General features: G+C 33.1%; 2 protein-coding genes across 8 annotated transcripts in view; one reads left to right on the forward strand and one right to left on the reverse strand.

Annotated features, from left to right (window-relative positions):
- Positions 1-424, reverse strand: part of LOC109048352 (myelin transcription factor 1-like) — a 77,635-nt gene extending 77,211 nt beyond the window's left edge. For all 7 annotated transcript variants that reach the window (XM_042712731.1, XM_042712736.1, XM_042712734.1 and 4 more), the window contains exon 1: positions 323-424. In XM_042712731.1, coding sequence (XP_042568665.1) covers positions 323-413 — 91 coding nt within the window. In that variant the 5' untranslated portion in view covers positions 414-424. The remainder of the gene's footprint in view (positions 1-322) is intronic.
- The window catches only part of LOC109050245 (sterile alpha motif domain-containing protein 10-like), an 890,290-nt gene that overhangs the window by 591,330 nt on the left and 283,727 nt on the right, over positions 1-15,233 (forward strand). The gene's annotated exons all lie outside the window — the stretch shown is intronic.

Here is a 15,233-nt window from a genome sequence, read left to right on the forward strand (position 1 = left end):
GAAAACAGTTGTGCTGCTTAATACTTTGTGGAAAACATGGCACTTTTTTTTCATAATTCTTCATTAAATAAAAAGCTCAAAAGAACATTTGAAATATAGATCTTTTGTAACAATATAAATGTCTTTACTGCCACGTTTGATCAATTGAAAGCTTCTTGCTGAATAAAAGTATTTGTATTATTAATTTTAAAAAATTGCTTGCCCCAAACTTTTGAAAAAGTGTCTATTACATAATTGTTTTAATCAATTGATCAGTAAATAAATAAAATTCAATTTCCATCCAACATTACTCAAAAATGTATAACTATTGGGAGAGTTTTACCTTTCTCTGATACCTCAGTGTCTTCCATAACAGTGCTCAGCTCTTTGGTTTGACCGTTTGCTCTTTGAGTCTGATTGGCCTCTGCATGCATCACTGGTCACTCTACAGAAATACAAGAGACATAAGGTCGCTCATTTTTCAAAACAACCTGAGGGGGGAGTGATGTGTGTGTGTTTGGTGTTTATTGGTGGGTTTGAGAGATGTAGGCATCTCAATGCTGTAAAGAAGATTGCTGGATCAAAGCTCACTCAAAGCCTCTCATCTGACCACTGCAGTTGTGCCTTCAAACAAATAAATTGACTTTTTTTGTGTACTGCACTACAAGTTTCCTATAGATACTCAATGTGCTTTTCCTCTTATCTTTCACTTCACGCCAAGTCAAAGCACAGTGTTTTCAACTAATATTTTCTTAGCATGTGCTTTGAATGAAAAAAGTGCACCTGGTACATATTGTTTGCATGGATCTTTTCTCCCCAGCATGCATCAGCACACATTCTCTTCCTTTCTTTGTTCTGTTTATCTCCACCTGGACTATCATGACTCACGCCCTTCAACACAACACATTCTCCAATGCACTTCCCGGTACAAAAAAACAAAAAAAACAACCTTTTTTTAAAAATCTTTCCAAGGCACGTCACTACTAATCCTGCAGTCTCTGCCTACCCTGCTGCTACATCTCACAAACTGGGTAAAACTCTGCAAAATGTTAAGTCTCAGTTGTATCAGAATATGGTGACATTGCTTTTGCATGGATTTTTAGTCTTTTGTGTCTTTTTTTAATATATATTTTTTTATAACAAGTAAAAAAATATTTTTAGAGTGAAGTATTGAAAAACATTAAATGCATTAACTTATTACTGTCGATTCAACAAGACTATAGTCATTGTGTTACTTATCTAAAAAGTTTGTAGAATTTTCCTAGTAGAGATTAAAAAATCCAAAACCTACCTTGCTTGAAAGTTTTACAGCAGTTTTTGCACATGTACTTCCTTAAGAGATGGTCTGATAATGACGCATTGAGCACAAGCCTTACTTTTATCATCAACTCTGAAGCGATTCAGACACTCTGAAAAGTCTCTGAGGAACTGAGGCACCACGGCACACAGTGACAGCAGAAATAGAATAAGTTCTGCTTTTGAAAAAATAATACCGCTGTCTGGGTGGTTTTGTTGGTACAGAAGCGTAGAAGAAGAATAGAAAAAAATTCACAATGCCATCCTTTTAGACAGATGAAGGAGCATAAAAAAGAGAAAATACAGCCTGAGGCTCTGAGCGTACTTCCCCTGATAATGTATAGTATCCCAGTCCTCAAGCAAGTTCCAAATATCTACGTTTAAAGTGTGCAAACTTTACTCAACAGCACACTGTGATAAGTTAAGAAAAGAGGAACCACGGATCTCATATCTTACTTTATAGTCTAAACTTCTGTACTGGTCTATTATTCAAATTGTATTAGATCTCAGGGTGTTTATGGTCTGTATTTGTACTCCAATTCAGATTAAAGAGATATGGAATTATATGCCCTCTTATGCAAGAAAGACGTTGAAAATACATGTTTTCAAAACCTTTTCCAGATCAGTCCCAGGTCAAGCCAAGAATCAGTAAATAAACCCTGCCAAACAAGTTCAACTGCTTTGTCCCAGACTTAACTATGGTGGAGTGTCTCATTGGGCAGTTGAAAGTGAGATGTATGTAACTTCAGAAAGTTCAAAGTGACTTTAGCAGCAGCAGCCCAGCGCCTCAGGCAGCACTGACACACAGAGGCTCAGTTCAGCACTGCCCATTACAGCTGCATGTCTTGTGACTCTCTTTAAACAGCTTCTTTCCTATTACCAGATACTGTGGTTTTAACAAGAAAAATCAAGCAAGCAAAAACAAGGAGCAGCTGTGTGGAAAATGCTAGGCTAAAGGCACGTTAAAGATCTGTTTAAGTCTAAACATAGAGTACAGACTTTCTGACTCTCGCTTACTTTTGGGTATCCAGCATTAAACCGTTTAACAGCCATTTCTAATCAAAAGCATCTCAGATGATAAAAATCTCAAACAACAATCAAGTGACACTCAACCAATATAAACTCTCACCTTCACTTGTAGCATGCCATCTGGTGTTGTCTGTTAAAAACTGTGAAGTTCTGGGACAAAGTAAAAGCCTTGCCGTGATTTCCCTATGCAAACACTGAGGGGAGTTCACCTGAAATTCAAATCAAATACATAAAACATACCAATGTTTATTTATGTGGTGTCCAATCTAATTTGCATGCATTTGCATATTTTTGGCACATGCTTCCAGAGAAACTATGCATTCTATTTTCTCATAACTTACTATGCTCACAAGTACTTTGTTCTGTTATTATGCTGAAAAACATTAAAATTCATTTGAATGGCTTTACAAAAGGATGTTAAAGAGGACTTTACGGCAGTTGTCTTGGACTGACACTTAGTATGGTGAATGCAGCAAACGTTTCCATTTAATGAACTATGGGATATTCACAGTCAATCCTGTCTAATAATGAGAATTACTAAAATAAAGTGAGTAGTATTCAGCTGGTCGTTTGATCTCAACAGCTTTAATTACTTTCGGTTATTGATATGACTTGAATCTGTGTGTACATGGCTTTAAATTTATTAACAATGTAAATAAATAATAATAATAATAATAATAAAAAACTAATATTAGCAAAAGAATAAGTAAAAATAATGAACCACTAAACAACATGAATTATGCATTATAACATTAAATTTATGCTGGATTTATGGAAGTTTAGTGTCTGCTGGATACAGAGCACAATTCAACATAACAGTGAGATTCTAACACATCCACAGCAACATGCTGAATTAATAATAATACTTTTTCGGTAACACTTTATAATAACTGCATGCTATTAATCATTAGTTAAGCATTAGGAAACAGTTAATTCATCATTTATAAAGCATTAATAGACATTAATAAGCAGTTTATACAAATACAGATATAAATGCTTTATACTTGATTTAAAAAGCATATTTATATGTATTTAATAATTGTTTTTTCATACTTTATTAATGATCCAATTTTATCATTTCTAAAAGTATGAGCATTGGTACACACACAGTTATTAAGGAGCGTTGTCAGTGGTTCATAAGATCACTTGAAATTGTAAGTAATGAGTTAATAAACTATTTAAATGTGCATTCCAGAGAGAGTGATACTATTATTCAGACATATAGTAATAGTTACTTAGAGTGTTAATAAATGGTTTATTAGCATATATTTTTACTGTAATTCAGGGTTAATTCAGGAGGTAGTTGTAAAACATATGTAGTTGTTTAGTTAACTATTTATGTGCTCATCTAAAGTGAGGACTATTTATTAAAGCATTTACAAATGAGATTTCAAAGGCTGTTAATATTTCTATGTTTCTGTATCACACTGTGTTGTGTTTGTTTCCTTTTCCTGTTTAGAAAGATAACTGAGACTATTAAAATATCCTTTATAATGCTTTACAAGGCATTAAACTAGTCCTCTTTAGATGAGCTCACATAAATAGTTAACTGACCATACTAAATGCTTTATAACTACCTGAATTTACTACATTTACTTACAATTTCTTGTGATCTTATGAAATCACTGCGCAACTCCTAAACAACTGGTTTGTAAATAATGCTATACTTCATTTGAGAAATGATAATTGATCATGAATAAAGTATGACAATAAAATTATTAACACATTATGCTATAGCTTTTAAATTCAAGAATAACGCATTTAATCTGTATTTATAAACTGCTTATTAATGTCTATTAATGCTTTATAAATTATGAATGATCTGTTTACCAATGCTTAATTAATGATTAATAGTGTGCAGTTATTATAAAGTGTTACCCTTTTTCTCCCTTGAAAGTCAATATGATGTCGTAATTATTAGGAAAATGAAGAAAAGACACCTCAGCAATGTTTAGCTTGCCCTAGTCAGTGATAGCTTAATTTATGATAAATTTGCAGCCCTGGTACGTGTTCTAGCATTGATTTTTTAAATTATTTATTTTAAAATCATATATATTTTGTCTATTTAATTTTAGTGCATATTTAAAGTTAATGACCCAAAACTGCATGCATTTGAAAAAAAATATATAAAATAAAACAGCTCAGCTTGACTTCCTGAGGGTGAAATTCAACCGAAGTATAATTGACCATTTCATTGACCATTTGTTTAAGATAAAAACCTTCATTTTTCTTTTAACATGTTGTCTTATTTTGTACCCTATATTTATGGAAAGTGTCTATAACAACATGAGGACATGATGAAGTGCACCTCAGTGAATGTTCTAATGTAAAATGTGTCTTGATCAGAAACCCCCCTGCAGGTGACACTGTTGCTCAACAGATTCCCTCTGTGAGGTTGTTTTGTGCCTTACCAGTGCAAAGATACTACATCAGTGTGTGTTTGTGTGCAGTGTGGACTTGGACTTAAATGGTTAGTTCACCAAAAAAATGGCAATTCTGTGATCACTATTATTTGCCGTTCCAAACCTATAAAACTTTGGTCAATCTTTGAAACACAATTAAAGACATTTTTAATGAAACCTGAAGGTCCAGGTAACCAAAGCAGAGAAGATCCAAAAAGATCATACAGGTGTTGTAAAATGAATACATATGAATTGAGTGGTGTGTAGAAGTCTTGTGTAGAGATATGATCACTTTATATGATGAACAGATTTAATTTAGGCTTTTATTTCCATCTAAATAATGATGGACACACATACATAATAGCACGATTACGTATGGTAAACACATTTCCCATAAACCTTTGCCTGGACTCATTGTTGTGTGATTAATTTGGTCTTTTATTTACATTTCCCATAAACCTTTGCCTGGACTCATTGTTGTGTGATACTCTGCTCTGACTGGTATGTGGATGGCCCCATCTTAGATTGTTGTGGAAAAAAAATAAGCCCATGTTTAATTTTTGCCCATAGCATTTCTGTATTTTCCAACTGCTCGATAGTTCCAAAAATTCAGCCGTCATGGTGAGTGACTCTGATTTGGTCTGATGACTCTTTTGGTAAGCCCATTGCCATAGTTCGAATGCTGTTCAGTGAGAGTCGACTCGTTTCTCAGAGTATTCTTACTCGTTTCAGCTGTTCAGAGTCGATTCTTTAATTTTCAGCTTTACAACTTTGCAGATCATTTACATTCATATACAGCTACATTACAAACTCCATGAAAGGCAATATTCAAAATGGCATAATAGGAGCACTTTAACATTTCACAAGATTCAGACTCATCTGCTCAATTCACCTGGATTCATTTTATCTTCATTCCAAAGTACTTTTTTACTCTACTACATTTTATAAAACAATAAGTTCCTTTTTTATTCAAATTGAAGAAGAGGGGTTGGAGTGGAGCGATGTAAGATTTGAGAATGAGCTGATTCTTTCCAATGAATCTGTTGAATTGGTTCACAAATTGCACTAAACAATTCACTCAAGAATCGGACTGATCCGACTGCATTTTGAGTCAACAACTCACTGATTCAATGATCCGGTCAAAACAGCAACTGATGGCACGAAATTTAGAGTTAATGCCTAATTTTAGTATTGATCATTGTAAATAAAAATCATTTTTAGGTCATAAATGTCTTGTGACATTCTTAAGTCATGAATTATTTGTGAACTTAATCAGCTCAGCTGTTGAAATGCTTAAATGTAGTCATATCTGTAGTCATCATTTGTGTCACCATCTGAAATAACACAAATTATTGCCCACCTATCATCTCCGCTGCTGTAGCCATTTCAAACGATATACAACTATGTTTGCTCTTAAAATGTTAAGGCATTTGTCCTGTGTGATGTCTGTAAATTGTATTTTTCTATACTATTTGTCACCACAAATGTACAAAAATGTTGTATTTTCTTTTTTTTTTTTTTTTTAAATACTATATGGCATATTATTTCACTTGTTTGCACATGACTTGATATTTTAGTATACTGAAGTAATTTTTTTTGACAAAGTAATGATAGTGGTTTTGATAGTGGAGACGTTGAACAGAATGCTCATGCTGTTCTTCAAACCTGCCACATACATGGAAATGCAATATAATGTTTGTGATTTACAGCAAAAGGCAGAATTCTCAGTGAATAATAAAATTCATCACACAAAGCTTGGTTTTCAAATGAAAACATACTTATATGATACATTTATGGTATTCTTTGTCATTTGTGAACTCGGCAGAACCAGTATGTTCTTTATTTGGATACCGCTGTTCCTTACAAAAGAGAAATCCATTAAAGTGAAATGACATTGAGAGTGTGTAAATAGAGACATAATTTTCAGATTTGGGTGAACCATCACCTAAATATTTGCAGTTGGTTCCTTTATTTTCACCCAAGTGCATAATCAAGTCATAGTTTACTTGCTGTGTACAGAAGTGGAAAAGCCTAAAAAGATGTGTAATAAAGGATCTATCCATTTGCATTAGGGACAGTTGTGTAGTGAATAATTATTTTTATGATTGAATTTCATATCCCCAGTCTCCTCTCAGCCTCCCTGTTGAGGCCACATTAGTGGCCAATTAAATAGTGTGTTAAAAGCCGTTCCCTTTGCTGAACGGACGTTAATGAATGTCAATGACTTTACACAGGATGTATTTGTTCCCTTTGCTTGGTTATTCAACTGATTATGTTATAATGAGGTTTGCGCCACAACCTCAGAGCCAGAGCAATAAGATCTGAAACCACCTTTATGAAACCTGGGCTTGCATCACAGCACACGCCTAATCATCGATCTTTATTACAATTTACAATTATTATCATATCCAGTTCACCTCACAGGTGACATTCATTCAAACAATGGAGATCATTATACTTTGAACATTACAGAAAATATGAACAATCTTTAATAATGAATGCGATAACCTGATTGGAAATTACATTATCAGAGATCTGCATTACTTTAATATTTTAATTATGATGTCTGAAATAGATATTTTTGTAACAATTGAGAGTGAATGAGCTCCATTTTCATGAAGACATGAAGTAAGGATCGACAAAATAGTCCGAAGAGCTTGTGCTGTGTAACTCAAGTAAAAAGTGAAGGATGATTAACTGGTGCTATTGCTGAGCTAATTACTTATTGATCTTGTCTGGCAACGTGGGTGATTGTGACCTTTGAGGTTTCTGCATTTTTTCTGCTTGATGACTTTGTAGAGGAGGTGCATTTAGATAATGTGTGCTGACAAGGAGAATTTTGTACTCAGTTTAGTAGTCTGGCTTCCTGTGGCCATGTCTGAGAGTCATTCTTTGAAAGTTCTCTATGAAGCTCTTGTTTGTCAATGAAGATGTGTTTTTGGCGTCAAGATGCCTTCATATGAAAACCCCTGAAAACATTGTCAAGACATAAATGTGAAAATGTCTGTTAGGCAATTAGGCAATATTTTAAGCAGGTCATTCAGATTCAGTGTCATTTGGTGCTACAGGATTTAGTTAAAATGTTTAATAACAGTCTAAAACTCGACATGAATTTTAATCCTCAATTAATTTTAATACTGTTCAAAAGTTTGGGGTTGGTAAGATTTTTGAAATATTTTTAAATAAGTCACCTATGCTCAATGAGGCTGTATTTATATACAGTAAAACATTAATATTGTGACATATTATTACAATTATAATAATTATTTTCTTTTTAAAAATATTTTAAAATCAAATTTATTCCTGTAATTCAAAGCTGAATTTTCTGCATTATTACTCCAGTCTTCAGTGTCACATTATCTGAAATAACATTCACTAATAAATCATTCACAAAAATACCAGGAATGTACATGAAGAAAGTAAAAGAGGTCTATTTTTATTTCATGTTTACTTCCAAAATCTATAGTTTATTGTCAAGTGAGATAAATGAAGGACTTTTTTTCTTAGGGCTGCACAATTAATTAAATTAACATCATGAACTGGGCTTCAGTGATTTTTAAACTGCTGAAAGCTGTGATTTAAATAAACAATGGTCTGCATGTGCTGCATGCTACGAAGAGATGAAAAATACCAGAAATGTGCACGAAGAAAGTTAAAGAGTTTTTTTTTTTTTTTTTTCTGTTTGACTTTAACTTTCAAAATCAACAGTTTATTGTCAAGTGAGATAAATGGCAGACTTTTTCTCTTAGGGCTGCACAATTAATTAAATTAACACCATGATATGGCCTTCAGTGATTTTTAAACTAAAAAAAGCTGTGATTTAAATAAACAATGTGCTGCATGCTTCAAAGTGATGAGGTGATGCCCTGTTTTGTCATCTATTAAACAAATTAATAGCACACATGGGGCTTATGTTTTCAGTGGTTTCTCAGAGCAATTTGCAATGTGTGAACAATTAGAGACCCAAGTTTGATTATTTTAAAGAAGACACGAGTACAGACATCCTTTTCTATTGGCACCAGGACTGATGTATTTCGTTCTTCTAACCTTGATATATATGAAGCAGTAACATGAGATCTTACAATTCAAACCACAAATCATCAAAAAAAAAAAAAAAAAAAAAAAAAAAACATAAAATAAATATTATGACCAAATCGTACAGGCCCCATTTCAACAAGGAAAAACTAATTCTCAAATTTGTCCTGTTTTCCTAGTCCATCATGTTGTCTGATAAGCTTCACCAATGAATGCAAAGAGTGAAACATATATCTCAGAGTGATGGATAAAATTATCAGAGTTGTTGTAGAGCGAGAGAGAGAAAAGGAAAAAAAATACACACAGACTTTATTTTCTCCACATCTGTCAGCTTTGGTCTTAGTTTAAAGTTAATCTTGTGCTGCCCTTGTCATGCCTGTCAAAGGTCGGGAGCGATACCATCAAAACTGACACCTCCCTCAAAGAAAGATTACAAATCACTGACTTCTAGCCACTGGACAAGAAGGACAACGGCAGCCTCACTGCCATGGCAACATGATATATCTAAATTGCTTGAGCTATAGGGTTTATTCAGGAAATGTTCATAATAGCACACTACCACACTGCTCTTACTATTATGTAAGCACTATACAACAGAGCTTACTGCATGTGGTAGTCTCTTCCATTCCCTTTTTAGAGTGATGAATGATTTATACAAATTTTTAACTGTAAAATAACTTTAAATGATTTTGTATTCACTTTATATGACTAAAAATAGCACAGCACATTGTTCATTGATGTAAGTAGTACATTAGTATTCCATTCTGAAGATTTCCATGAATGAAGTCATTAGAGAACAAAGGAATGTGAGAGAGAATGAGAGACCTCTACTTGATGTTGATAAATTAATGTACACAGCACATTAGGGAATTCAATGCACAGATTAATGAAGGTTAAACCAAATTGTGAATCCTGTGATATTTCTGTAATGTTATTTATACCTTTATACACTAAATGTACTATATAAAGTGTATTGATTCATACATAAATTGCATTATATTTTTTAAAATGAAATTAGCCTTGAAGCAATTACCAAGGGTCAGAACAGGACAAGGTGCCTTTTACATACAATTATACTGCTTAAGAATTCAAGCTACTCTCCAAATTCAGTTCATTCAGAGACGAGCAGAAATGTGCTATACTGTAGCAACATGGTCTCATAAAAATACGTACCTCTGGGTGCTTTTCTGCAAATTAATTTTTACGTACCTCACTGCATGTTTCGCCGCAGTTTCAAACACGACACTAAAACACGGGTTCAATATGTGAACCCTGGCATGTTTTTATGACATTGTTAAGTATTGCTGCGTTTATGTTGCTTCAGGTACGTACTGCGGCGGTTTAGAATTAAAATATCTGGGGACTGTCGCTAAAAGTTAATGCTGTATCATGTTGGAAATATGCCCTGGCTTACACCAAACACAACCCTAAACCTACCCGATAGTGTTAAATGCAAAACTGATTTAAAAATGCATTTGTTGATGCAACTGCATTTGATCTTCTTTATATGCATTTTTGAACTGTTTTGTCAAACCATACACAGGATTCGAACCGGAGCTCCTCACCTCTCAAGTACATCTCCGTACTCCGTGAGCTACCGAACAAACCTACTATCAGAAAACCCATTAGATATAAAGCAATGCTATAATGTGCAATGCTAACATTCAAAAGCAAAAGTTTTCAAATCTCCCAGCATATTATAATTGTTTTTCAAGTCATAGCATAATTATCTTGAAGTAATTGTGTGAAAATTACGCTTAATTAATTGAAATTCTGTAAATTTGTGTGAAAAGGAATAAAAGGTATCAGAGTTTTACTGCCTCTAGTGTTCATTTCATTTCGAAACTGCAGTGATATATACTTATATTGGTAGAGTATATTGGCGAAAAAGTGCCACCTGGTACGTTTTTGCCATGAGATCAGGTAGGTAATAAGTGTAACCAAGAACATGTAAATATGTAAAGTATATGTCATCAGTAGCAGTTCACTTCTGCAAATGCTATCACACCAATTCACTGTTGCACCCAGAAAACCAACATCAAACCAACCAAACAGTTCCAAAGCAAATTCTGACATCTAACAGGCTTTAGCCCCTATTGGATTACCAAATAAAACTTTATTTTTTTCTAGTTTACCTGCTTTGACACCTCAGATTTTTTTTTTTTTTTTTCTGACATTATCTGATATTCTGCGATGAAAATAAAGTTTTGTAACATTGTTTACATGTCTGTCTGTTTTAATATGCTTAAAGGGATAGTTCACCCAAAAAAGTAAAGAAAACAAAAATAATTACTTTACTCAACAAAAGGCATGAGTACCATGACACATATGTGTGCATTCCTCTGCTTACAAACAAGCTACAGAGTATGCTTGTTCTACGTCAGCAGCACAACACACATGCATCCTGATACTCCCGTGAATGGCGACAAAGACCGAAACTGAACAGAAAAATTTGTTGAATAAAATTTTTATTTTTGATTTCTTCATGCACAAAAAGTATTCTTGTAGCTTTATAAAATTGCGGTGGAACCACTGTGACATGGACTACTGTAATGATGTCCTTACTACCTTTCTGGGCTTTGAACATGGTAGTTCCATTGCTGTCTATGCAGGATCAGAAAGCTCTCGGATTTCATCAGAAATATCTTAATTTGTGTTCAGAAGATAAACAAAGGTCTTATGGGTTTGGAATGACATGAGGGTGAGTAATTTGTGACAGAATTTTCATTTTTGCACAAACTATCCCTTTAAAGACAAACTTTTGTCTGTGCATATTCATCATTCTCCTTAAAATTGCAGATAACCAAACACAGTCTCAAAAAACACAATTTGAAACCAATGTATTTCTTCAATGAGCAAATTAATTTTATTGTACATTCATTCATGCTCAAAGCTACTGAGGCTTACAAATACTTAGCCATCAGTTTTTTTGCCAGGTTTTGGATACAAACATGATTCTGAATTCTTTATCTGTCAGATTTGCCTGAAGTTGAACATAAGCATGTCTTCGAAATTGAAACACTATGGAATAGATTTGATATTTATTTTTTCTTCAGTATGTGACACACATAAACAAAGGCTCTGTAGAGCACAGCATTAGAAGGGAAATTTTCAAAGCTAATTACCCAGAAAAGGTTACAGTTAGAGGTAGAAGTAAAGAACCAGTATTCACCATCGTGCCCCAGGGGAAATGTTGTTAAATTAGTGAAGCGTAAGTCACTTTGAATCAAACGTAACTTCTAAATGGCAAGCAACCAACATACACACCATGAGGTTGGTTTGATTACTTTAACAGCATTACCTGCGAGACGCTGACCTTTTCTCAGGTCCCCCTGCAGATGCTGATGCAGGCACATATGGTATTTCATTTGTTTCTATACTGTAACTTTATATGTGTGTGTGTGTGTGTGTGTATATATATAATTATATATATATATATATATTAATTACTACTTAATTACTTAATTACTACTTATATTAATATTTGATGTTTGGAATAGATTTAAAGGTAATGGGAGTAATTTCTTTTCTAGGTTTTTTCATTTCATTTTTTTTTTTTTTTTTTTTTTTTTTTGGTAACACTTTATTTTAGAGTCTCTTAAATAGTTGATTATTAGCATGCATATTACTAGAATATTAGCCATTTATTAGTACTAATTAAGCACATACAACTTAATCCTACCCAATACCTAAACTTAACAACTACCTTACTAACTATTAATAAGCAGTAAATTAGGAGTTTATTGAGGAAAAATTCGTACTTAATAGTGAATATTTCCTATTCTAAAGTGTTACCTTTTTTTTTTTTTAAGTGGCATGGTTGAATATTCACTGCATGATGTACTATTTTGTAGAGGGGGTGAAAATGACAATTTAGAAAGATGACAGCATCATTCAATCTCAGTATCCTTTTAGATACTATCTCTTAGAGTTTTCGGGCACACTTTAGTTTGGGGACAAAAATTCTCACTATTAATTAACTATTAATTAATTTTGCCTCAATAAATTCCTAATTTGCTGCTTATAAATAGTTAGTAAGGTAGTTGTTTTGTTTAGGTAGGATTAAAAGAACTAAAATATGGTCATGCAGAATAAAACAATATGTACTTTATTAGTACTAATACACATCATATATTCTAGTAATATACATGCTAATATGTTAGTTAACTAGTTAATACTGATAATTGGTCCCAAACTAAATTTTTATCAAGTTCTCTTTTGGTATCTTCACTGATAAGGCCCTCTATGGTTAATTTTCAGAGCTATTGGGATCTTAATGTGGCTCCATGAGTAAACTGGAATATTGGACACATTTTAGTGATCAAAAAAAAAAAAAAAAAAAAAAAAAATAAAAAAAAAAAAAAAAAAAAAACAGATGTGGGTAAAAAAATAAAAAATAAAAAATAAATAAATAAAACAAAACAAAGACAAAAACATGAATGTCTGAAAAACAAATCATGTTGCAACTAGAAATGTACTATCAAAACATAGATAGATGTATAGATCATACCTAAGTGCCATACATATTGTTTTTCAAAGTTTGCATGCCTGTTATATAAGAAAAGAGCTAAAGATATCTCAATATCCTTTGAGATTCTAGTTCTTAACAAGCTTTTCTTTATCTTCATTTTTAAGGCTCTATATGTTAAAATGCCAGTCTTCACTCTGTAGAAAATTCAAGCATAAAGAATCTCTGCCAAACACTGTATGTGGAAATTCATGCTAAATTACTGAGACTTTCAAATAATTATCCATCAATTCTTTGCCAGGTTTTGGATAAAACGTGATTCTAAAGTCTTTATCTGTCAGACTTGCCTGAAGGTGAACACAAGCATGCCTTTGAAATGAAAACATTATGGAATAGATTTGATATTTATTTTTGCTTAAGTATGTGACACACATAAACAGAGGCTCTGTAGAGCACAGAATAAGAAGGGAAATTTTCAAAGTTAATTACCCAGAAGGGGTTAAATTTTTTCCTGTTAATTAAAAGAATGCTTCAAGGAACCTCGCACATAGCATGACAAGCGTTTGACAGTAGTATGCTAAAAGACAACGGTAATGGATGTGACATAATCTGAGCTTCTGGCTTTTTTGCACTTGATACAGTACGTACAGTATTAAAGGCAGAACCGCTGAAATAACCTAAGGATGCACACGTTGTACATGGGGTACAGCGATAGGCCTCTTCGCAGGAGTTAGCCATTAGCTGTGGTGTCTTTTAGTTCTTTTCTGAGAGTCTGTAACCCAGACACCGTTTCAACACCATTTGAAGTCACAGCCTGCAAAAGAGTGCCAGAAGAGTAACTTGTTACATCTTTTACCATGCATACTTCCTTACTTCCTGTGTCAGTGGGATGCATGAAAAAATACCAAAGTGAGCATATGGTTGATGTGTGTTTTGCAGAACGTATATCAGCAAATAATCAAAAGTTAACAGTTATAAACTGTGCATATAAATAAATTACTAGATGAAGAAATAAGTGGTAAAGAAATAAAAAAAAATCTTGAGCATTAATAGATCCAATCATTCTCAAGACTGCAAGTATATATAGTGTAAAATAAATGTCAGCAATAATAAAAGAAATGAAAAGAAATGAGAGCTATGAATAAAAATAGTGAAATATGTATTACTGGAATATTGATGACTTTTACCAATGGTTAGCTAATGTAATGTGTCATACTCCTACTGTTAGCATGGTATGAAGTTCCACATTCCACCTTATTCTGCCTAAGATTGTTTATTTAAACAGGAAGAAGAGACAGGATAGAGAGGATGTTGTTTGTTTTTGTTTTTAATGTTGTTTAGGGGTGGCATCGCCTGAACCAGTTAACATGAACAGGCGTCAGAAAAATTATTAGAGTAATTGCATGTGTCTATAATTTGTCATCAGAATCTCAGATCTATAGTTTGGATTGCTCTCTGTATTCATCCTCTCTTGAAGGATTTGGATGTGTAAATGATTCAGTGAATCACTCATAAAAACAGCCATGTGTTCAAATATCACATTCCTAAATGAATCAGTGTTTTTGAACATATCGGTTAAGTAAATGATTCATTAAACACTCATGAAGTCGTGTTCAAGTATCAAGTTCCTAAATTAATTGGTGTTTTTGAATCAGTGTTTCTGAGTCAATGATTCAACTAAAAACTAAAGACAGTAACTTGTTCATATGAATCGTGTTTTTGATTGAATTATTCAATTAAACACTAATAAACACAGTTAAGCTTTTCATTCCTGAATTTACTGTCTTTGGTGGAATGGGATGAGTGGATGATTAAATGACTGACTAATAAAGACAGTAACTTGTTTAAGTATCACATTCCTTAATGAATCTGTGTTTTTGAATCAGTGTTTTTGAGTAATTTATTAAATGAAACACTAATAAACACAGTTACTATAAGTGTTTTGCTCCTGAATTAATTGTTTATGGAGGAAAGAGATGAGTGGACGACATAATGACTCACTAATAAAGACAGTCACTTTGGAA

Source organism: Cyprinus carpio, chromosome A23 (assembly GCF_018340385.1).
Source record: "Cyprinus carpio isolate SPL01 chromosome A23, ASM1834038v1, whole genome shotgun sequence".
Classification (NCBI taxonomy): domain Eukaryota; kingdom Metazoa; phylum Chordata; class Actinopteri; order Cypriniformes; family Cyprinidae; genus Cyprinus; species Cyprinus carpio.